The sequence below is a fragment of the Ylistrum balloti genome, unplaced genomic scaffold (genome assembly GCF_031769215.1).
Source record: "Ylistrum balloti isolate Yb309-2 unplaced genomic scaffold, AGI_CSIRO_Ybal_v1 Utg370432, whole genome shotgun sequence".
Lineage (NCBI taxonomy): Eukaryota > Metazoa > Mollusca > Bivalvia > Pectinida > Pectinidae > Ylistrum > Ylistrum balloti.
The window spans coordinates 314,305-340,447 of NW_026782290.1; the positions used below are offsets into that span (position 1 = coordinate 314,305).

Below are 26,143 nucleotides of genomic sequence, written 5' to 3' on the forward strand. Positions count from 1 at the left end.
GGTGCTTTGCATTTTGTGAATATAAAACTCATTATATATATATATATACATATACATATATATATATATATATATGTAGTTCTACCTTTATATATATATATATCAGTTATTGCTATAGAAAACCCAAATTGTGATATCCATCCATTATGTATTGTCATTAGTATTTTCTAACCAGACTTTGCTTGATAACATTATTTTGTAAGTGTTTCACTTGTACATATAAACTAAACTCATCATGGTCAGTCGACTGAGATGTCAGTGTTGTATTTGTACCCCCCCAAAAAAAGTAAATTGATCAATTTCAGTAAAACAAAATGTCTGTTGTACATATATTTATCAATACATTGTTTTCGCAAGTCAAAAACTTACTGTATATTCAAAATTGTGATATTTGTATACATATGTTGTCATGTTTATTTCATACCTTCTGTTGTCTGATTTCTCTGCCATTCAAATGAAGTTATTACAGTGTGTACATAATAATTAGATAACTGTTGTAAATATTTTGAAAACAGTTAAGTATCCCTGTGATATATTATTGGACTACGATAATTTGTATTAAATCTGTGTTTGATTTCTGACTGAAAGATAGTTTTTCTAGAGTTTCAATATTTCAGGATTTGATTGAATTTTTCATGCATTTGTTTTGCTATATATTAATATCATATACGTATATTTAGCTATGTTTGTATGTAGGTATATTGTAACTGATTGTGGATAGATCTTGTCTGAGAAGTAAATTGGTTACTAATGATTTGGTAACAGGGCGATATCAGTGATTATAAAGATGTTTTTGTGCAATATCAATGAGTTTTGAATAATTATTAATTTCTCTGGTGAATCATGAATAAGTCATGCCTTTTCAGGACATTTCAATAGTGTTAGGTTGATTTATTGTATGTGTTATCTTGGACTTAGATTTAAATTCAAGTGAAATTTTTTTTGGCAATAAATAATGTTATTAATAATCAAAATACCAATGTACATTTTAGTTTTAATTCAGATAAGTTGATACATTTTTTCAGTTTTAAATTCTACTTATTGAAAATGTGGTATTATATGTTTTTGAAGCTTTGTCGTCAGTTTTGATAAAATTTATATAGTTTAAATCAGAAAGAAATGATCCTATTATTTGTTTTGATTATCAAATGAAGGTGTGTACTCATATCATATAATTGGAACAAGATTTTTATTTTGTTTATATAAAGTGAGTATTCTGGTATAATATAAAGGTCAGGTCAATTAAGGGAATGGTTCGGTCCTTTATTTCTACAAAGATTGGATAGAAGGTCCCAATTGTTTACTAACATCAGCTGGTAATGTATTATCCATCAATATACATTGTTGTACTCGATAACATCATAAAATGTGAGAAATTCTGAATTTCTGGTAAAATGAATTTATATTCAAATTAATTTTCACAGTATCAAAGTAAATTGTGTCTGAATTTTTTTTTTTTTTATCGAAGAGAGACCTGCTTAACTCAATTTAATTTGTTGGCAGACAATTATTAAAAATTCATCCCACTTTAACCTGCTCAGTGATAATTCTTACATGACCCAAAGCATTTTGTTTAATAGATATAAGGGCCATTATCTTGCTTATAACACCTCATCCTTGATTGGTTGATGTGGAGAAAGTGTGCAGGGATTTGTATGGTATTTCTTTAGTGTTGTTGTGTAATCCTATGTAATGATTAATGATAGTGTGAATTTTTAATGTACATGAAGCGAATAATGACTCATTAGTGCTTTATCATCATGATTTCTATTGTTTAATTATCTGCATTGTATACATGATTATAAATAGGATGTCCATAGAGTTGATATTGTTTGATATGTGTACTTAATGATGATGCCAATGATATTACAAATTAATGTTTTGTGTTTATATTTATAAGCTAATGCTTCAACTTAAGCTGTCAATTTTGTATGTTTCTTTAATTGTGATCTCATAATTATGAACTCTGTTACTAATCATAAATGAAAAAATACACACAGGATTAATGTAAGAAGGGAAGTAACTCATGTACTTGTTAATCCAGGGGGCCCCATGATAGATATAGAAGAATTATTTAAATTTTACTTTTTTTTTTGCAGTTCTGTATCAAAATATATATTACATAAATGTTTTTCTACTTAAGATTAAGATTCTTGAAATAACTTTTTTCAATCTGTGTTTTAAACATTGACTTATGGCATGACAATATTACCTAAATATTTTTCTACTTAAGATTGTTGAGACAAGTTTTTTGTAATCATCAATTTAAATTTGGACATTTGGCATAATTCTTTTGTGATCAGGATAAAGATAGGAATCAATTTTGTCTGAAATCAAGCTTCTTATGAATTACTGCATGAAATATGTTGAAAAATTATATGGGTCTTTTAAAAGCATGGACATATCTATAAGGTTGTTTCCGAGATGTAACATCTGTTTTTTTGAAGATGTTATATATGAAGTTGTCAGTAAAGTGTTGTCTGATCTGAGTTCAATGGTATATTACATGTACTTAACAGGAACTATGATTCTCATCCCATTGATGGTTTTCAGTTATATGGGGAAAAGCTTGTATGGACACTTCATTCTGTGTGGTAGAAATGACATCTGTTTGCCAGTTATTAACAGTAAGGAAGTAGTGCAATATGGCTGGTCATTCAGCAAGTTAACATTTTGGCTTTAGCACATGTACTTATTTCAGCTAAACATTTTCTTAATCAAGATTTGTAACTAAACGAGAAAGTTTGATTACAATGTAATACAGATCAAATCTTGAATATGATTAAATGATGGGTATGTGATAAAATAAACATGGAGATTTCTAGTTCATAGGATTAAGTTGCAATAACATGTATGGATTAGACATCAGATAGAGAATCCAATCAGGCATCACATTCCTGTATCAATTAAGTATTTGGACTTTACATTGGTTCCTTCTGGATAGTCATCTCGTGTAAATTGTGGATCAAAATGACTGATTCTAGTGTAGGAGTCAAATGAAAGTGCTAACAATTGATCACTGGATGCTGTCTTTGTTTGACTGTAATCAATATACATCAGATTGTAAAGAAAATATATTTGTATGATAGATGTACAGTCAACATATAACTTAATGTAAAGTTTCTGTGTTATTGCATACCCATTTGATGTTTGAAATGCAATAAGATTTTATTTTATTGTCTATTTACCTGAAGTTACCAACATAATTTTTTGAAGTGAAATATCACTGTGGTGATTTAGGGAACTACTCTCTATTCTATAGTTGACTTGACGTACTGAAAACAAAACTATTTCACTTCTTTCTCTTTATAACCTTACATACTTCTCTAAACACATAGCATAAGAGAGGAAGTGTAACTAGGGGTAACCCAAAGGAAAAGACAATAAAACTATAGAATAAGAGAGGAAGTGTAACTAGGGGTAACCCAAAGGAAAAGACAATAAAACTATAGAATAAGAGAGGAAGTGTAACTAGGGGTAACCCAAAGGAAAGACAATAAAACTATAGAATGAGAGAGGAAGTGTAACTAGGGGTAACCCAAAGGAAAAGACAATAAAACTATAGAATGAGAGAGGAAGTGTAGCTAGGGGTAACCCAAAGGAAAAGACAATAAAACTATAGAATGAGAGAGGAAGTGTAACTAGGGGTAACCCAAAGGAAAAGACAATAAAACTATAGAATGAGAGAGGAAGTGTAGCTAGGGGTAACCCAAAGGAAAAGACAATAAAACTATAGAATGAGAGAGGAAGTGTAGCTAGGGGTAACCCAAAGGAAAGACCATGTTTTATTGATATGTGATCGAACAATCAGTTAAGGGTAAAATAAAAATATGATAATAATTAACATGTGATGTTAATTAACATGACAGCGAAATCCAAATGATTAAAACAATCTGAATACAAATGTATATTTGTTTAACTACACAGCCTACTGCATACCTATGATATTTTAGTCCTTAAAGGAAATTTCCAGGGCCAGAGATATACAAAGCCATAGAAAGATCAATTCATTAACCTTTGTAACGGGGAAAATTAATTTTTAAAGAGAAAAAAAGATAAGTTTACTTCAACAGTTAAATGACAAATGGATATTCAGGATGCCTTTAACTATGGCTTAACAGGGGACTGAATTTTGATTTAAACATAATCCTTTCTGTTTCTTTATGTATGATTTCAAATATTATCTTTACAACCCCCACCCCGCAAAAAAGGCAAAAAGCATGCATATTTTCATTTTGTTGTATTTTTACGCAGCAGCAGACTTATTTTATATTTGTTTTTCTACAATTTCAACTAAAATTGATATATATATATATATTCTTCAAGGTACTGTATGTATAAAGTGTCATGCTGTCTATGACTAGGAATTCGGTTGTATCAAATGTCAGCATCCTAAGGGCTCATTTATAGATAACAAAATATGTGTGTATTTCAGTGTCTCTCTAAAGGGGAGACTATATGTTGGTATTCTGGACTTACTGCATTATCTATTTACCAACAGAATTGCTGAGAAATAAGGCTTTGTATGCTTCAGTGTATTTCCTTGTACAAAGTTCTATCCTTGAACATTATCATAAAAACATCACTGAATTAAAATGTACATGTCTTGGAAGTTAGAAATGCAAATTTATCATTTGAATGTTTCACGTGAAGATAATTATTGGAATTTGAACCTACATTCCGTTTTGTCACCTTAAGGTATACAATACAACGTTAATACCTGTTCATTTATAAGACGCTTTAAAATATATTAAAGGAAAGATTCAGGATCATTTCTTTATATTGCAGGAACTTTAAATTAGTACTGGTTTTTGAGGAGAAACTTTTTGAATCCATACACACATGTATATGTACGTGTGTTTGGTATAAGTTATAATCCCATGATATGTTATCGAATGGTTGACCATTGCTACAGCTGAGTCCAGACAGGAAGACACAGTAAATGGTTTGTGTGATAATTGTTAAAGGTAGTAAGCTATTCTGATATCGAATGGTTGACCATTGCTATATCTGAGTCCAGACAGGAAGACACAGTTAATGGTTTGTGTGATAATTGTTTAACTCTGTAATAAGCTATTCTGATTTGTACACGGGTGGTATGTACCCGGGCATTAATCTCTACTCCACATATCAATGACATTCTCAGAAATTTCACCGATACAAAGGGACTGAGTATTCAAATAAATATCTTTACAAGTATTTCTTACTTGTTTGTGTTCATTTGGTGGATGTTATTTTCTTATTCATGAACTTCTTTAAGAATTCATGTCACCTTTGGTATTTAAACGATCAGTATTAAATTCGAGCAATTAACGAGTTGCAACATGTTTTAATCAATCGTGATCTTGTAAATAAAGTAGATGTTTTGAATTCAACTGGATAAGCTGTATTTTATAATCAGTGCACGGTTGCCACAACATCAGAAAACTAACAGAATTAAAACATTCAAATGTTTTGAGAAAGATTTTTACATGTTGCTTATCACAATCGACAGTATAACGGTCTTGCTTTTGTAATATCTATATTTGAGTGTAGTATTTACATTAAGATAATTGTTTGTTCAGATTGAAAGCTGCTTCGCTCTTCACTCCGTTATCCAACAGCTTACTGATCACGATAGTACATATTTTCAGATGTGTTGCCTGTCAACACAATTAGTATACCCACCTGGATAGTCTTTGGCCATCTCAAGTCATCACACAGAAATGGCACTAATGCCATTTACATAGTTTCTGTAATAAATATCCTGGTTGTCAAAGGCAATATACAACACTCTTTTCCTATGGGATCTCTTGTTACTAAACATCGCCACTATTAGTAATGAACGACTAAACAGATCTTGGATGAATTTGGTAAGACGCATCCTTTTTATAAATACTGGTTCTCAGCTCCATGTTGCCTGAGGGTCAGGGCCCAAAAGGGGAAATTGTGCTAGTTCTTTTAAATCCTACTTCATCTGTAGAAATGAATAGATATTGCCCAAATATTGTTTGAAACAACTGTGAGGTGAAGGGGAATAGATTTTGTATAAACGTTAGGTCTCGCCCCTTCCGAAACTTCCTTGTGTGAAGGGAAATAAATTTAATGTAAACGATAGGTCTCTACCACATGGCGCGGACGGAGCAGGACCAGATATTGGAAATAGTGGAAATTATTTAAAATTATACTTTCCTGCCGGAATGATTGTATATTGTTCAAATTTGGTCTGACGCATTCTGCGGTGATGGGTAATCATTTTTTTATAGATGGATGGTCTTGGGTAGGAGGGGCATATCGAAATAGGACAAAAAGAGCAAAGTCACAAAAATCCTACTGCTGTTAGAAACATAAATGTTTTACCTTTTTGGTCTAAAGCATCCTTGGGTGAACAGGAATCATTTTTTTATAGATGGTGGACATTGGCTCCCTGGGGAAGTGTGGGCGACCCCAAACAAGGGAAATAGACCAAATTCTTAAAAATTATCTTGTGGAAAAACCTGGATAATGTCTTGATTTTGTCTGAAGCGTTCTTGGTTGAAGAGGAATCAATTTTGTATAAACGGTGGATCTAACCCCTTGGGGAGGAGGGGCGGAGCCTACGAGAGGAATTAGATACAGGTGATTTAACCACTTTTCCTTTAGTATAAATTAATCAATTTCAGCAAACTAAATAAGGTGAACTATAAGGCCCTTTGGGCCTCTTGTCCAATGTTCATATATTGGTGTCCGTGTATACAGGCATGTAGCATATGTTTCTTATTTTTTGATCGATGTAAAATCAATTTTACGCTATCTTTAGCTAATATGGCAAATGAAATCTTCCGCAATATAACCAAATATGCAATAGATTTCGGATACTGTGGTAATCACTACGATGTCACAAAATATATACGTAGATAATTTCTCCTCGAAATACATAACGAGAGAAATATGCAACATTTATATCATAATAAACGTATCTTAAATTAATTTACACAAACGGTGAATTAATTGATGATTTAAAAACAAGAGAACTACATCTGCCCGGAACATCAAAACTTGTTCAAAACATTTCACATTTATCAAGACAAGTTACATTTATATTGTTAATCTGATAACGTTGATTTGACGTCTTATGTTTATCTCGTTAATCTTCACCTGTTCACTTTACCTCGTAAATCTTAACTGTTCGCTTTACCTTGTTAATCTTCACCTGTTCACTTTACCTCGTTAATCTTCACCTTTACCTCGTAAATTTTAACTGTTCGCTTTACCTCGTTAATCTTCACCTGTTCGCTTTACCTCGTTAATCTTCACCTGTTCGCTTTACCTCGTTAATTTTCACCTGTTCGCTTTTACCTCGTTAATCTTCACCTGATCGCTTTACCTTGTTAATCTTGACTTGTTTGGTTTACCTTGTTAATCTTGACTTGTTTGGTTTACCTTGTTAATCTTGACCTGTTCGCTTTACCTCGTTAATCTTGAACTGTTCGCTTTACCTCGTTAATCTTCACCTGTTCGCTTTACCTCGTTAATCTTCACCTGTTCGCTTTACCTCGTTAATCTTCACCTGATCGCTTTACCTTGTTAATCTTGACTTGTTTGGTTTACCTTGTTAATCTTGACCTGTTCGCTTTACCTCGTTAATCTTCACCTGATCGCTTTACCTCGTTAATCTTCACCTGTTCGCTTTACCTCGTTAATCTTCACCTGATCGCTTTACCTTGTTAATCTTGACTTGTTTGGTTTACCTTGTTAATCTTGACCTGTTCGCTTTACCTCGTTAATCTTCACCTGTTCGCTTTACCTCGTTAATCTTCACCTGTTCGCTTTACCTCGTTAATCTTCACCTGTTCGCTTTACCTCGTTAATCTTCACCTGATCGCTTTCCCTTGTTAATCTTGACTTGTTTGGTTTACCTTGTTAATCTTGACCTGTTCGCTTTACCTCGTTAATCTTAACATGTTCGCGTTACCTCGTTAATCTTTACCTGCTCGCGTTACCTCGTTAGTCTTGACTTGTTCGTTTTACCTCGTTAACCTTTAACTGTTCGCTTTACCTCGTTAACCTTTACCTATTCGCTTTACCTCGTTAACCTTTACCTATTCGTTTTACCTCGTTTATCTTGTCAATTTTGGACTTGTTACATTTCCTCGTTGATTTTAACCTGTTATTTTACCTCGGTAGTTTTAACCTGTTATGTTAACCTCGTTAATTTTAAATTATTATATTTACCTTGTTGATTTAAATGGTTGTATGATTAATTATTGTCTTATTACTCTGAATCTAGGAATAACAAACGGCAGAATAAAACAGAATTGATTATGTAAGAAACTACATGCTTATTTTTGGAGTCGGTTTGTTTTCAAGTTTTATAAGGTTAGTAACCTGGTTGAGTTTGATATGTTGACCACATCAGTCTTGTCTTGCTATGTTGATCTCTTTAATTCTGACTTATGTTGACCTCATTAATTTTGACTTGATGTTTACCTCATTAATTTTAACTTGTGTTTACCTCATTGATTTTTACACGCGTTTACCTCATTAATTTTTTACACGTGTTTACCTCATTAATTCTCACTTAATGTTAACTTTATCGATGTTCATATATTCCCTCGTTAACCCAGGCTTATCATGTTTACCTAGTTGATGGTGACTTTGTCAGCACGCTGATAGTAACTTGCCGATGTTTTACCTCTTTGACCAAAGATCATATGACTCGAATGTCATACTGAACTTTAACCATCCATTGCATTCCGTCCGTCATCACTTCATGTTTCAAACTTCTCTGAGGTTAAAGAGTGAGATTTCATTGAAACTACGTGTACACATACTTTTCAAATTTTACATATAACTAGAATCACACGGCGATTAAGCTACGAAGGAGATAAAGACTAGAAACTTCACTTTTGTCCTCGCTGACTTCAGAAATATACAACCAATATATTGTAGAAAATGTTGGTTGTATTTATACGCCTTTATGTCATCTTTATTATATACGATACGAATTCCTAAATCAAAATCAGTATAAATATATATCATTTATTAAATGTACTGTGTTGAAATGCTTGCATTGAAACATTTATTTCCTTTCTTTTGTCCATTTTCACCAAATAGCGTTATGTGATTTTTAACATGACCTTTTACTTAAGGCGGACAAAGAGATGATTTATTATAAAACCAACATAGAAAAACTATCCCTGTGGTGGTATATTGTGAAATTTCAAAATTAAACGGAAATGATCAATACTTTAATAGCCGTTGTGAGGCGTTAGTTGACTCATGTTGTCCTCGTGGATATTTACTCAACAAGCTGACGTCACAATGCTATTGTCCAATTGTGTAAATATGTTTCGTTTTAAATTGTTTTGTGGTCAAAGTTTTATATGATAATATACGTTCTTAATTAATAGTTTATATGTACAAGCTAAAGCAATGGTTCTGTTTCATCAGACAAAATAAAATAAACTTGTCGTCAATCTAGCTTGTACAACATTTTACTTTTTTCACTCTTTTGTAACTATATGGTGACTTATAATATTAAAATAAGTCTAAATTGGAATTTTTGTTCTTTATGTAACGTGCTTCCTTATATATCAAGATCCCCCAACACCAATCAACATCCTCCTCCTCGTTGTTCTATTATAGCTATTATTGTTAACGCACCGATTCACTTACTTTCTTCTCTTTTATGTTAAAAAAAACGTCTGATTATAGCATGAAACAATTCTGTAAGATTATTTGAGTTAATCTAAGAGACAGATGAACAGACATGAGTTAAACAACTTCAGATGCTACTTAATTTGAAAGTTTCACATAGCCATTCGGACATCATTATCCTGCTAGCAACACTGCAATAAAAGAGACAGGAAGCTGTCCTGCGATCCTAGAATCTGACATTGTATTTGAGAACTGTAATGGAAAGGTATAGGGTCTTTATCTTATGCACATATGTAACACATAATTTTGTGTTTATACTTTTTTTATTTTCATAATACAAAATGCTAAGTTTGTACAAAAGGTATTCACGTGAGCAGCACCTTCTTTTCAAAGTTCAGTATGAAGGACGTGTTGAATATGTCTAAGTATGATACCCTTTCAAGTACAAATATCTTTCATCCTTGACAAAACGCGTTCAATGTTAAATACGTGTATTGTAGTATAGGAGATGAATTTAAATATAAGAATGTTCCTGTCATTCGTTGTAGTGATATACATATTTGTAGGGGGCAATGTTTAGGTCTACTCAGAATGACACCTCCTTTCGTTTGAGGACGAGACAATCCCATGTCATGAAAGGATAGACTCGTTATACAAAAGACAGGTAAATAACACTCTTCAACATAAACTCATTAATAGGTGCTGTATGTAACACACAATGCATAAAACTGCATCAGACAGATGTTTTATCCATATAGGATTCGTCATCAGAGATGGCAGTGTCATTTGGTATAGAAATCTATCAAACTGGGTCATTAGGAAAATCAAGATATTCCTAAAACAGCTCAGATATAGATAAGAAGGTGTCTCTTTCCTCTCGAAACTGATATAATCACTGTACGATTCTATATTTGCCTTTCATTCGTTTTTATGGCTGTACAGAATATTATAGCTTCTTCCCATGACTGTACGAGATGGTGACTAAACAGGTTCTAAAAGAGGCCTGTTGGATTTGTACTCCCTGTAGTGTCGCAGTATAGCTGAAGTCGACTTTGTTCGATCTACAAAAGGTGGAAGTTGTACCTCTCGTTTTAGCTTGTCGATCTGAGCCTGCCGTCTACCCTCAGCTGAGAATGAATATATAAAATCTGTTGCTTCTTTTGCCATGAATTTCCTCATCTCATAAGTCGATTTGCATTCTCCCGGAAATATGGTCCTATCTCGACTCATGATAATAGTCTTAGCTTTTCGTTTGATCCTTTTGTACGAATATTCTTTCACGCGAAGCTGTTCACTCTTAATGCTGGCTTGGTCAGTGAACCGCGACGATGCAGAAACCGCACGGTCTCTGCGAACGGCTAAATCAACTGAACTACTCATAGAAGACCGTCTCAATCCTATCATGCTGGACTGATCAAGCGGATGAATTAACGACTCGCGACGGTTTCCCATCGAAACAACACCACTTTCTTCGGGGATAGGTGCAAGGTCATTGAAGGGTCGCTCAAACATACGACCTTTAGCGATCATGTTTGCGAGTCGGATGTTCTTAGTTGCCTTCTTTATGTCCTTGAACTTGTCCACTACTACAGTCCTGTGCTCTTTTATATCCTTCAGATATGGATCATATTTCTCAAATCGATGTTTTCTATAGACTTGTCCAGAAGCGATGATTTTGATAAAGTCGTCTTTCGTCTCTCTTATGTCCCTGTTTGCTATGTCTTCAGTTTTTTGTTTACTTTTCCGGATGTGACGTAATTTCATCGACAAACGATTTCCTTCCTGTTCATTTTTCACTCTTGTAGAAAACATGCTTGACTTACTCATCCTCAATGCAGCATTAAAACGAGACTCCCATCCTGACCAGCCTTTGTGAGAATCAGAAAGTATTCGCCGAGGCATCTAGAAACACGAGAAACAATTTTGTGGTGATGTATATTTGCAACTATGAAACAGGCGTTGATCCTTTGAATTTATCATCCTTTTAAACAAAAAAAAATGATAAAAATTTAACTAAATTAATCTAACTTAGAATCGTAGACAACAAATAATATTCACACTTGCAAGGGTTCTTGAATTGAATAACAATGATATGACTTCGTAGATATATCTCATTGAAATCAATATACAACACCATCAGTTGCATGGTAATTTATCATTTGTTGTTTTGCTTGATCTTATAACTTTCTATAGATTTTACTGATATTTCGATTATTGAAAATGTTTAATTACGTATGCTAGTTTTTTGGTTGTTTATGATTACTTTGAGATATATATATGCAGCCAACGATTTTTTTTTAATCTGAAGATTCTTATGTTTTGCAAACTTAACAAAAACTACAGATTCCGAGCTTTGCCATATTTGATGTTTTGATATTCTACATTTTCCCTGTATGTTTTAGATTGTCAATTCTAATTTTCCATTGATTTGTGGCACTAATGAGTCAATCAATGTATTAAACTGTTGAAAATTTTACAAAAGACATAAAAGTGAATAGTACTTACATGTATTGTCCATTCATGTAATTTTAATTATTTTTCACTCAATAATTTTTAACTTACCACTTTCTTGAAATGTTCTTGCTTCAATCCGGATAGGCCACTTAATCTTAAACTCAAATTATTACTAAAACTAAATATTCACCTGTTATGCCCATGACTGCAGCTGCTCCAGTGTGTTTGATGTTCGGTATTAGGTACAGTTGCTGGTGGTGATGTGTTTATGTAGACCAAGGGTAGAACAGCACTCTAACCTTGCGAAGAAACCGTCTGGTATAGTGTACATTTAAACAGTAACTAAATATCACTATTGTTAATTTATCGACTTTCGCCTTTAAATTTGCCTAACGCGAAGTTCAATATCCTGTTGGTATGAATTTATCTTAACTAAAACAGGTAAAAGGAATATTATGAGTTATGGATTATTTAGAGGATCTAAAAATTATTAACAAAAGCCTTAGAGTTACGACCAACGATTACATAGCATTGTGACAATGTATTTTTCCCGTTGATTGATAAAGGAAAGCATGGATAAAGGAAAGCAAAAGCCTGCCCTAGACACTTTTTGCATATTATGCTGTATCAATATTAGTTTAACCCTTCATTCTTTAAATATTCATATTAAATACAAAATATTATATCGAGGCAGACGACACTATAATCAGAACATCTATAAACGTGGTTTCTTTTCAAGAATGATACAATGCCTTAGAATAGCCGAAGGCTCAAAGGTTGGTGTCGTGCTTTAAAGGTAAAACCTTGTTTGAATTTTTTTTATTCATCGACAATTTTACTTATAAAAACACGACTTAGATTTATCGACATAGCTACAGGTACCTTTTTTTACTTACAAAATGTACAAGGATCAATTAAATCGTTCGAACTTCGATGTTTCGTTTTCAAGTATTGAACCAAGAAAACGGGACATTCTTATCCAAAGCGACAAGTAAGTTTATGAACTTATCAATTTATTCATGTACATTTTCATACTTTATAACAACATGTTTCATGAAGATGGACACACAACAAATTTAATAATAAATGATTGTGGGATAAATTTTCGATTTTATCATTTTTACAATAGCTTCGTTAAAAAGGCAGTAAATAGTTGCATAGGAGATGCAATGTTTCATATGTTAAAAGTTCATACTATTACCAATTCAAAATTTGGAAAAAAGTCATACAAACAAGATACGCGTTTTCTACTGGGTCTCATTGTATACTAAAAAGATATCATAATCTGTGTCTTTGATGCATTTCCGACTCACAGAATGCTCAAGAAACGACACTGTCTAGTTGATACTATGCAGGATTAAAGAAAATTGACACATAAAAAGTGAAATATAACAAAATAAAAAAATATGCTATGACAATGTCGAAATGGTGATAACTATACAGCAAGCTTTGCATTGTCAAATATTACAATATCGGATAGGTGATCGAGGGATTTTAATGTTCATGTGAAATTAGACTTAGAAATTAGAATTTCTCCGTCGATAAAATGGAAACGAATGATACATTCTGTTTATCACATACCTTAATATATTTGTAAATATCAGTTTTGAAAAATAACATTATTTTTTAAGACTGTATCTGGTTTCTCTTTCAAATATATCGCCATGGTAACGTCAATTGTTATCTTCAAGTGTTTGAGGTAACTCTAGTATCTTATCATGAATTCACAAAAAGTCGTATGATTTTTCTTCATCCAGAAAAAAGGACAGTGGTATATTTTTCAAAAATTATCACTATAACACCACGGTAGGTATATGAAAACAATGATCAAGCTGCATTATTTTCCTTTCGACGCCCTGTCCTTCGTCATTACAAAGTGCCCGATGGATATTTACATTGCGTCCAGTACGAATTAAGCTTTAAGCATGCATACATGTAGTTTTCTTAACTCATTTTAAAGCCTCAGTCGGAAAATGTCTGAATATATAACTAAAATGGATCGTAAATGATTTACTGACCAGAAACCTCTCTTGTCGTTACTGTCGTTAGAAATACATTAGACGGTTGATGGATTTTTCAAGCAGGTTGTACCTCTAGGGAATACAACACTGATTACACTAACAGCATGCATTTCCTGCAGTAAGGTCGATTGGTACTTGAGTACGGTATACATGCATTTTCCAAACACTCTCCTAGTTTTTGTACATTGGTGAGTACTCTGTGACCTCTAAGCAATATATCTTCTGAAAAATTGCTAATCGAAATTCTTAGAAGTAATCAGAATAGATTTTGCTTAAGAAATAAAAATAACATTTTGCGATCCTTGTAGATATATATCCGGGAACCATGAAAAGCATTTGATTAATAACAAATCTTACAGATCTTATCTAATTATAGCTTTGAAATGACTCGCTTAACATTCTTAACTGCTATAGTTGTAAAAGAGGTCATACCATACACAGTTTGGATAACTGTTTTAAATCTAAACCCTTGATATATGAATGTCGAAAATATTTTGAAGATGAATGATGTTACTAAACATACCTTTTGGTAAATATTTTTTTTGTTATCCCGTTTTAATTCATGAGAATAGTGGCACGTTTCAGAGTACACACAAGTGCTTGACGCTCCTCTACAGTTATCAGATATATGGTGTTGACGAAGTGACTTAATTATAGGGTGGTACACCTCTCTATCTAGATTTTGACATTTTTTTTTTCTTTTGATAACTTTGGATTTTTTTGGGTCGTCTTCTAGTTTCAAAATTAAGATCCTTAGCATCACTGACGAGTCGTAAAAGGACAAAACAGCTGTGTGGTGCAGTTTAATCAATGGTTTGACTCTACTGCATCTTATCTGAACTTGTATTGAAAGGCGCTACTTGTTTGTGTGTCTTTTGTATAGTCTTATAGAATGATCCTTATTAATCAATAAATCAATAAAATTGTGATCAAGTATCCAGCAACTGTACATTATTCGAATATGTTCTTTCTTTATGATTGACAGGTGTAGATAATACACCTATTTGAATACGTATCTATGTTTACATGGAATATATTTATTTTAGATATTGATTCCTTATATATATATAATTATATATCGTCGTTAGTCTCCGGTATAACTTCCTTTTTACCTGTAATTATTTCAATGCAAATACCATGTACAAGTACGGTATTGATTGTTAATCTTTGTCAACATTGCTGTTCTCACAAGGAACTGGGCCCTAATTATTATCGATACATATTTATTTTTTTAATTCTCAATGTATATTTTTATTTAAATGTTCCCCTATTTGTGACATCTTCAATATGTCATACTAGTAATTTTCTTGAATCTTGACTTGTCACTCGAATTATTGTAGAATGTGATATATTGTGAACAAGACAACATATTTCATCTCTTTGTAATAAATTACTATTTCCATCATCTTTTGATTAAGTGATTGTAGCGTAAGAAAATAATTGCTTCAGATGGCATTGTCAACCGTAAGGTTATGATTTAAACCCAATTACCACAAAACGTTTATCTCTGTTGACTTTTTGAATATATATATATATGTGTGTGTGTGTGTGTGATCTATATGTACATATTGAGTTTTGAATTTATTTAGTAATGAAAAACATGACAAAATATCAGAAGAATGATTCAACTTTTTAATAATATGAGAGGGAAAAATAAAACACCACAGAAATGTCATATGATTTGAATATTTCTGAAAATATACATCTCTAGGAATTCAATGATTGTCAAACATTATATGTTTGTTTATCATAATATATAACTTTCATAGCATGCATAAACAATGAATTAACGAGGGTAAACTCCCGGCATATAGAAACTTTCAAAACAGAAATAGACGAGGATTATTATCCTATTCTAGATATAATGAACCAGGAACTGCACATGAAACTAAGGCTCCAAATTGCCAATCACTTTTGGAACGCGAGTTATCTCCCATGTTGTGGCTGGAACGTTCCTTATTGGATAATGCCAATACGCCTTTCCACAATATAGCTGGATGATCAATCATCATATATCCAGAACGATAACTTGTCCATTTTCTCTCCATCTTAGCACTTCTAAACAGGATTTCAATCTGTTATCCAGCGTTTAAGGTTCGAACTTTCAAATGGCAATCAGATTCATCAATCAAAGCAGAAAAGCCATGCTCTTTAAAAACTGTTACATAATTGAAATAGTGTTCTGTAATGTTCCATTAATGTTGAAGCAATGTATTTTCTATAGTCTTCTCGAAGTTCCTTAAAACTTTATAGAAGCTTGCTATTTGATGAAGGAAATGACGCACATGTACGTGTTTCCGATTAGTAGTGACAATACATTTGCAGCCGACTATAACTTGTATATGAACAAATTATGAACTGCTTATGACAATATGTATATCATGCAGCTAAGCCAGATTTTTCTTCTCTTTACATAAACCGACGTAAATATTCATAACTTTAACCACAGAAAGCTGATTTAACCTGATTCATATCTCACAATAAATAATAATAAAAAAAATACAAATCTGAAAACAAAAGGTCTTAGAAACATTATGTATAAGACCAAATGTGAAGAGTTGTTATAATCTTTTCTGTGTACAATTTACACACCTTTTTTAATCGCTGATCTGTATTCAAGGAGGCAGTGTTAATCTAGCAATTTTGCGATTTGAAACAAATCTGTCTTAAACGAAACCACTAAAGGATTTGATCGATATGGTATGTTTTGGTGTGCGCGCATCTCAGGTTTATCTAAATTGAATTAAGAGCTGTAGTTATACTAAATTAACACAAAGTCATCAAAAATACTATTATACTGTCACATGCAACGGGAAGGAATACTTGTTTGAGACATTAAAGGAAACTTTAATGAATGATTTGGAGAATGGCACAACATTTATCAGATTTATGGTTCTTGATTATGGATAAAAACCGTGGTTTATTTTTGGAACGTGAGATTAACAAATAGTTACAGGAAGATATAGATGAAACTTTCGATGAATAATGCTTTCAATGTTAAGAAATATCACACAAAATTTATTTTAATTTCACACATTTCAATAATTTTGTAGGTTTTGCTGCAATGCTGTGTGGTTAAAAATCAACTTAAATAAAAGAGAGTATTCTTTTCTATTTTGTAACTGATGTTGTAGAATTAGAAAAATAACCGATTTTATGCAAGATAACAATTTTTTAGCACCGCTATGAAAATAATGCTTCCTTTATAATTTAGCCGCTTTTTCATCTAAAGTATAGACTTAGGATAGTGAAAACGCTGTCTTACACATTACAGTAGGAATAATTCACATATGTTTCTTCCTCAAATGCATCAAGTTTCTTTATTCGCTTTAACTATAAAGACCAAATAAAGACGACTCTTCAGGACTTAGAAACGAATCCATTCAATATATATATATGTATGAGTATGTATATACCAAGATGGATATCTATTGATTATGACATCAGCGAATGACTGTGACATCATTGTGTCACGTGCTCTTCTGCATCTCTCTTCTCATCTAGGGTCATATATTTTGGACTGTCGGCCATGATACTCTGCATTTCCGAACCGTCTCGACTCGCCGCCATGTCGAAGTATGTTTTACTGAATATCCATGATCTGAGCTTGTAAATTTCATAGAGAATAAATTGGCTAAGAATTGCCTGGACAATGCATAACACACATGTTACGATGGCCTCAGCAGGATTCTCCCAGTTCAATACGTTATAGGCGTAATGGCGTCCCTGCAAAATGGTGCCGTCATTCAGGAAGTAAATGGCGTTGAATAACGAGTAGATGGAGCCGAGCATGATGGCGAACAGCATATGGAGTAGGCGTATTGGAGAGGCGCTTATTAGGAGGTCTAGGACAACATAGGTGGTGTTCAGTGTGTGTTTGAGGCGGCTCATGTCGGACGTCAGGATCTCTGAAGATATATCGTTAATTCTTGATAAGTAAAGTGATTTCTTTTAAACAACACGAAAATATCAATATATTTACAAAATTGTAAAGACAAGAATGGTTAATGAGGATATTTCAAAATAGAGAAAGTTGTATTTGTCGTTGTTATTAATATGAAGTTGACGTAAAATAAATGTTTTTTATTGACAGTGGAATATCTGGTGAGTTATCCGAGAAGACATACGTACAAATGACGGTCTACAATAGATCCTTTCTACCTCCGAGATAAAAAAAATCATCGTGTTGTTTATTTGTCTGAAATATCTATTGATCATTATATTTTTCAATTTACAACTCGGTTACCACATACTAGATGTATCAAGGAAGGTCAGGAACCCCCAATAGGAAATGGTCACCACCACAGCAGAGTTGTAACTTAGGTTCTGTAGTCCCCACTGGAACTTCAACGATCGAGGCATCCTCTCAAATGTCTGACGATCTGCAGTATACAAGACGGGTTGGATAATATTATTTTTATGCACTAAACATGCCTTATTTTAACCATGCACATATGAAATTTTTCTTTTCTTACGAATGCGAAATAAAATACTTCTTGGATAAGATCGTGCTAAGAAATCTGTTAATTTCTCTTACATTGTACAAAAGTCACACAAGTGAAGAGCACCTCCTTACAAATTTAGAATTACATGTAGAAAAGACATCTTTTGAATTATACTGCGCCATGCAGCTCTCTCGTCACTAATGATTATTTCCTGCTTCAGTATTATGATAAGCACTGTAGTACATAAAGGTTACACATTATATCGAATTAATTTACCAATACAAAATACAAATATATATATATATGTTGACAGAATGATGACCAAACTATAGCTAAAGATAGAATATTGGCAATAGTCGCCATACCTGGAAGACAAGCTTATAGAAATATATCTATCAACATTTTAAATATGATAGAGAAAAATAGTTTAAACACATTTGACACTACACATAAATGTATCAACGATTGATATCATTAAACAGTGTTCACTTTACAGAAGTACAGTTGATAATCAGCACACCATATAAAAGAGAACTTCGCCATCACTGAAGTAGCACTATGACGTCATGCGTTACGTAGTTACCGTGATAACTAACGGAAGTACAGTCATCTGTTTGCCGAGAAAATCGGGCCGCGACAGCTTCAGAAAGAAAATCATTTTAGACTTAACGAAGAAATGAGAAAATAGTGGCAAAACCGTTTTGGGCGCGTAACAAGATGGATGCAACATAAAGGACATAAGGATATTGTAACTACATACAAAGTATAGAGTATTATATAATTTATTACATATATTATAAATAACATGTTAAAGCACAATCTGACTGTACAAAATTCAAAAACCTATTTTACATTTTAAAAAACCCGTGATAAATATGCAAATTGACTTGTTTCTCAACCAACAGATTTATCTCAAACTTATCTTTAAAGTTTAATCTATCTGTATTAGCTTATGTTTTTATATTAAATGTTAATTGATTTTCCTTAATTGTAAGTTAAAATGAAATCGAAGAAACAAATCAATAGGAAATTGAAGAGAAAAATATATATCCTGTCAAATGCAATAATCTGGCAAATTTGAACCATTGGAAAAATAACTATTAAAGTATACTGAGTAAATCCTGTACCAATATCTACAATGTATAATTCATGTCTCACTTTTATGACAATTTGCTGGAGTAGCCATTTCGTTACATCAATTAAATTAAGTATACGAGGAACGATGTCGTCGGTAGGAAAGTGAATTTCATTGAGTAATAAATACGTTAAATCTATAAATAGATATGAAGACAAAGAAAATAGATAGATGTAAAAGGAACCCATTAAAGTAAAGAGGATTGACTTATATCAACCCGCATGCATTAATGATGGTGCTACGTGTTGTATATACTGAGGTACATTGAAATAAGCCATTATTGTATAAGTACGTGAGGATATATAACAATAAAGGTAAGTTAATTGATGAATTGTTGAATACAGCAAAGCAGGAATGTTTTTTTTTATGAGTTAAGTCTTGAATGTTCCTTTAGTAAACTTACGATGCATTGACTTTTTTTCACGGTTTGTTATACTTCCAAACAACGTCTCATTTCGTCAAATTTTGCAAATGTATAAAGTGTTTTATTTATAATTTGGATTTAAAGAAATTAAATTCAAATTTATTTCTCAATGTTTAAAACCATCTAATAAATGTTATTTTTAAAAAAAGATATGTAAGTATTTTGTGCTGTTACGAAGAGTTTTGTATTTGTTCAATGGCAATGAATGAGTTTGTATATTATCTATTTCTTTTGAAGCAATCCCATGAAGATATATTTCTCAAGCCGTAATCCTAACCATTCCATCTCTATGCTCCCAAACACACCTACCTTGGACGCCGGAATTTGTAGAATTGTTGGAGGCAGTGTCTGATAATGAAGAAATAAACTCCTTAAAAATAAATACTTCAAGCAATACATAATGTCTTGCTCATGGAACGTTTACGACTAAAGACAGGAAAAATATTCTAATTGTCAAATGATTAAGACTGATTCCTTTATCGTCGTATTATGAAAGATCTTATCTTTGAAAGTTCACAGCATTTCTTGCAAGGAGAGGCATTTTTTGCTTTTCTTAAACCAGTTCTGCTACCAATCACTAGACTCCGTTTATCTCTAGTGATGGTTGTCTTTTATCTACCGATATTCCATGGATAACACTTGTTATTTGTACCCTACACCTGCTATTTGTACCCTACACCTGCTATCTGTACCCTACACTTGCTATTTGTACCCTACACCTGCTATTTGTACCCAATACTTGTTATTTGTACCCTACACCTGCTATTTGTACCATACACCTGCTATTTGTACCCTACACCTGTTATTTGTATCCTACATCTGCTATTTGTACCCAATACTTGTTATTTGTACCCTACACCTGCTATTTGTACCCTACACCTGCTATCTGTACCCTACACTTGCTATTTGTACCCTACACCTGCTATTTGTACCCAATACTTGTTATTTGTACCCTACACCTGCTATTTGTACCATACACCTGCTATTTGTACCCTACACCTGTTATTTGTATCCTACATCTGCTATTTGTACCCAATACTTGTTATTTGTACCATACACCTGCTATTTGTACCCAATATTTGTTATTTGTACCCTACACCTGTTATTTGTACCCTACACCTGCTATTTGTACCCTACACCTGCTATTTGTACCCAGTACCTGTTATTTGTATCCTACACCTGCTATTTGTACCCAATACCTGTTATTTGTACCCTATACCTGTTATTTGTACCTTACATCTGTTATCTTAAACCTACACTTGTTACTTGGCGCGAAAATTAAGGTTAATTTGGTTTAAGAGAGTACCGCTGGGATGTTCTTACATCAAAAGAGATGTATCATAGATATCCATGGAGTAAATTCCAAATCTTCAATCAAGGCAATCAAGTTGATTTAGAAGTAAGCGTTCTATGTATTCTTCAATTTTCTTCACAATAGAAGACCATTGCTATTTCCCTTGTTACGTTTGATTTCTAAAATATTCATACTCTCCTGGACACGGTTATTCAGGGCTTCAGATCACAGAATAATAACAGACATCATGCCACTGAAAAAACATATGACAGTTACAGAAAACGTATGTTTCGCAATGTAAAATTTCAAAAATTATATTCCTTGTTAATTTAAGCATTGTTCTTATAAGAAAAGTAATTTCTGTTACAGGTACAGTAACTTGTATAATAACAACCAAACAAGACACAATTTATAGTAAAGCTATGTTTAACTATGTGCAAAAACTTTTAAAATTAATTCCAATGGGACATCTGTTACAATTATTTTACACTTTCATATGGTTTATAATGTTGATGAGACACACATATATATGTCACGTATTTTTCGAAAAAGGTAGCCTTTCATCAACTGTAAACCACATCCAAAGCATTGCAAACGCGTTTCGTATTTCATTTGCTAAAAGAATTGTAAAATAGGACAAAATTGTCCATGTGGAGTTTTTTCTCATATTGTAAGCTTGATCTTTTTGAAATCGATCCACTTTTATAGATGTCTATATCATCGCAACTGGTTTCGTTTTTAACTTATATTCATACTTCCCTCGGGTCACATTTTATCATCTACAAAGGTATTACGTATCAGCGGTATAGATAAAATCGTACTGAGAAATATGGCACCATGCTTTGTGGCAGTGATATGGACGCAGATAATTCAGTCAGATCCTCTGATACTTTCTATATAGGATATTCTCAATCGGTAAAGTTCGTGTTCGTGTGTAATAAGAATCTGGTAAACACTGCGTGCCAGTAGCCAGTGAATCAATCTATGATATCAATAGTAAAAGTGATTTGTGAAATATCATGAGATCAAACGTAACGATATATTTTTACGATATCGTAGATGAAATGTTTTTTTCCTGGCAGAATCATTTTTCATTGAAGATATATTCATCAAAAATGTCACAGATATATTTATGTAAACTAGTGTTGAGCAAGCAAAAATCATACTATTCATTATCAAATAAGCAAATTAATTTGGATGAGGTAATGATTTTATCATCATTGATAGACAAATATGCTAATGAACATATCTCAATTTCAAAACAAATTTTAGAAGTAATGTAACTGAAATAGAATTTCCCAAAACGAAATGGCACTGTGCCAAACCAGATTTCAATAAAAATTGATTAGTCTTACCCTAAACTCTTTCGAACATTGTTCATAAGTTCATTTCAGAGCCGACATATGAAACTAGTAAATTTAGATATGATGATGTTGTAAGACTTTTGAAGACGTTATTGGTGATTGCCCGAGCTATGTCAGATGGATAACACACCATTAGTGAGTCAGTAAAAACAACGAAACAAGTAAACAAACACGCTGTATACAAAACCAATACACTGTTAATACCTTGCGTTTTTGTGATCGATATTAATATTTTCTACCGAAATAAACGCGATATTAAACGGCTATTTTATCGTCATATAAACACAACTGTCACCAAACCGTATAAAATCGTTTTATGTTGATTAAACACGTATACTTGCTTAATCGATTCCATTTAATTATATTATGTGACGACAACTGCAGAGCTCCTACAGATTTTCCAGAGTTTTCTTGTTTCTCTCTAGGACGTTGATCTATCTGCTTCTCTGCTGGAAACAACAATTCTTTTTTCTTGTAACCCAGATAGATGTTGCGAATTGCGGAAAGAATGTAGCAAAATTAACAACAAGTGGAAACGTCGTTGGCGTTAATTTCGCAATTTCTCGCCTGAACATTTCCAAAGTGTATGGTTAGATAGATATAGTTAATGTTCAGCAAAGCTATCGACTGCAAACCAACAAGTACACGCTCAGTAATATTCCTTCATATCCTGCCTACTATAAATCCATTAAGATAATTATGTCCTTAAAATTATTCTATAACATGCTATATACGAATCGTATGCATATATCTCCTGCATAATTTAGCTTGGGGACCACCCAATAGTAAAACCGTATTTGTATTTTTCCTATGTATTGTTTTCTGTACCAGTATTCAGTTTATTACAACTGAAATTTTTCTCTACATTTAAAGTGAAGTCCGTCGTTTCCTGGAGTACACTCTAAATAACCAAAAGGGCCAGTGTCACGGCTTCGAACATTGTACCAATATAAATTTCCCTGTAGTGGAATATGCTAAATATTTAAATGCAAATTTCTTAGGAATCAAAATGCTAATGGTAACGGTATTGAGTCATTAGCATGCTGGAAGCGAGGCAGACCAAGTTTGTTCAAATGAATGACCATGACTAAATTCCAACGCCATAAGGGTCAAATACGCTAAAAGTGATCTCTATAATAAAGAAGCCCAGGAACATGACCGTTGATTAGCAATATACTGGGCCTCTTTGTTTTTACTTGATATTCTAAAGTAAATGAGATGCCGAGGCTTCCAAAAGGAATAATACTCCTATATGATTTTTCATATGAACGTCTTTCAGGCCCCGAATAAAGAATCTTTTAGATATAAATCTTCTCAACACTTACACTCTCAAGAATCACTGATAAGTTACAGAAGAAGGAGAAGAAGAAGCTGTACAATGTGGTATTAATTACTATGTTTCTATTCTCATTATATATTGTGGGCTTTTACACATTTCTTTGTCGTTACACCTCATATCATGTTTTGGTTCCTCTGAATATTGTCATGGTATTGAATATACACATGAAGATATTTTGAAATAAAAGAGCATTGAAAATGATCAAATTTATTACCATTCATTCACAGTGACAATTATTTTAGTGGACACTTTTCATTAGTCCATCGCATAACACATATTGTCGAAAGTAGTTATCGACCGTTTAATTTGATCATAGCGTTCCGTCATCACAGACAACACAATAATAAATCCCATAATAATAATTTCTTACCACCACCAAATTAATAAATAAACAAAAAATAAATCAATAATAAACACAAACAAAGGAAAAAATGATAAAATAACTTCTTTTCTGACCAATACGTTGAACAGTAACTTATTTATTGCTTACATTTCCTTTATGATGTGATTTATTGTTATTGTTTATTATTTACTTTGGTTGGTCCTATCAACCCAGTTGACTTAGTTTATAAGCAAATTGGAAAGTAGACCTGGAGCTATAGAAACAATTAAATTCTTGACTAAATTACTCCTTATTTAGCCAGACTTCACTGCTTCAGATATTGCATAAAGAGGAAACCAAGACGATATTAAACTGACTGATTTGCTTACGCCTCAAAAAATCACTGACAGAATGTTTGACTGTGAGGCGTTATTGAAAGAAAGAAATAACACCAGACCATTTGCATATAAAGCATTATCGCAAAGGTTTTTCTGACAGAAAATCAAATGTTTTGGAATTTCATTTCGATGTTGTGTTAACTTGACTAGCGTGTCTGCCGGATTACCATGGTAATGGTATCCGCTCATAGAACTCAATATTCTCTTAACTTCCGTGCTTTGCATGCTTCCAATACTATTCTCTGAAATTATAACATAAAATGCATTTTTTTACTTCCTCATTCCGGAAACAGTCCTTCTGTTGAATGATTTATTTTGTATTTTAACACTAAAGGAACTTTCTTGCCTGTTGCCAGTAATAAACAATTGTGCCGTATTGACTAGTACCTAAGAGGTTATTTTCTCTACCGACCTTCCTCGTCAAAAAAAAAAAACAAAAACAAAAAACAAAACTCTGTGATGCCATTATAGGTCGACTTCCCTGCCTTTTGTTCTTTCGCTTCACTCCATTTCAAAACATGTAATAAAGAGCTGTCAAATGAAGGAACAGGCACGTGATCTAAGATGCTTGCAAAAAACAATCGAATTATCGATGGCAGATCGATACTTTAAGTCAATAAATACAAAAATAGGATAAATGCAAAAATAGTATTTGAAATTTTAATTTTGCTTGGTTATTCACTGATTTCGTGTGGCCAGAAATTATCTCTTCAAATTTAATTTTCGCAAAAACACATGAATCGTTACTCTGCTTCCATGTTGTCTTGTGCAAATCTATTAATGTTATACAATGCATATAATAGCCAACTTCTAGAAATCGTCTATTTTGTCTGAAAGGTATCATTTCTGTAATTGTACTCAACTTCTAGTTTCTTAATAATCTTCTTTTCTGTAGTTTTTGTCAACTTCAAGAAATTGCCTATTTGTTCTTAAAATCACCTTTTCTGATCTTTGCTATAGTTGTAATAAACTTCTAGAAATGGACAATTTTCTTTAGTTTTAACCTACTTTTACATATCGTCTACTTTTTCTTTATACCAGTACCTTTTGCAGTTGTAGCCAATTTCTAAAATCATCTCTTTTCTAAATATTCCACTTTTATGGAGTTGCAGTTAACTTCTATTAATCGTCTTGATAATGATGATAAATACAATTTGTCCATACCTTAACCTATTTCAGTTAATGCGTATCTTTACTAAACTGTGTAATCCATCAAACCCCATAGACGTATATGATGATTTAGTATCTCAACTATATACTACATGTATAAATGTAAAAATAAATCACCATCAGACTTAATGATCAGTATGATAATAGTTACTTCACTTG

The 26,143-nt window shown here is 32.6% G+C and overlaps 2 protein-coding genes across 3 annotated transcripts in view; both read right to left on the reverse strand.

The window, feature by feature from the left end:
• Positions 1–10,599: 10,599 nt before the first annotated feature.
• On the reverse strand, positions 10,600–11,520 carry LOC132554703 (uncharacterized). The gene has a single exon (XM_060219013.1). It carries the CDS (start codon positions 11,518–11,520, stop codon positions 10,600–10,602), a length of 921 nt encoding a protein of 306 aa, XP_060074996.1.
• Positions 11,521–15,746: 4,226 nt separating this feature from the next.
• Positions 15,747–26,143, reverse strand: part of LOC132554707 (protein rolling stone-like) — a 28,953-nt gene continuing 18,556 nt past the window's right edge. The window contains exons 3-5 of one of the 2 annotated variants that reach the window (XM_060219018.1): positions 20,407–20,445; positions 18,347–18,475; positions 15,747–18,001 (exon numbers count right to left, since the gene is read on the reverse strand). In XM_060219018.1, the coding sequence (XP_060075001.1) occupies positions 17,556–18,001; positions 18,347–18,475; positions 20,407–20,445 (614 nt within the window). In that variant the 3' untranslated portion in view covers positions 15,747–17,555. The remainder of the gene's footprint in view (positions 18,002–18,346; positions 18,476–20,406; positions 20,446–26,143) is intronic. The other variant, XM_060219019.1, reaches the window with a different exon arrangement.

Excerpts from the sequence above, each read along its gene's own strand:
- LOC132554703 (XM_060219013.1), bottom strand. The coding sequence starts at position 11,520 with ATGCCTCGGCGAATACTTTCTGATTCTCACAAAGGCTGGTCAGGATGG.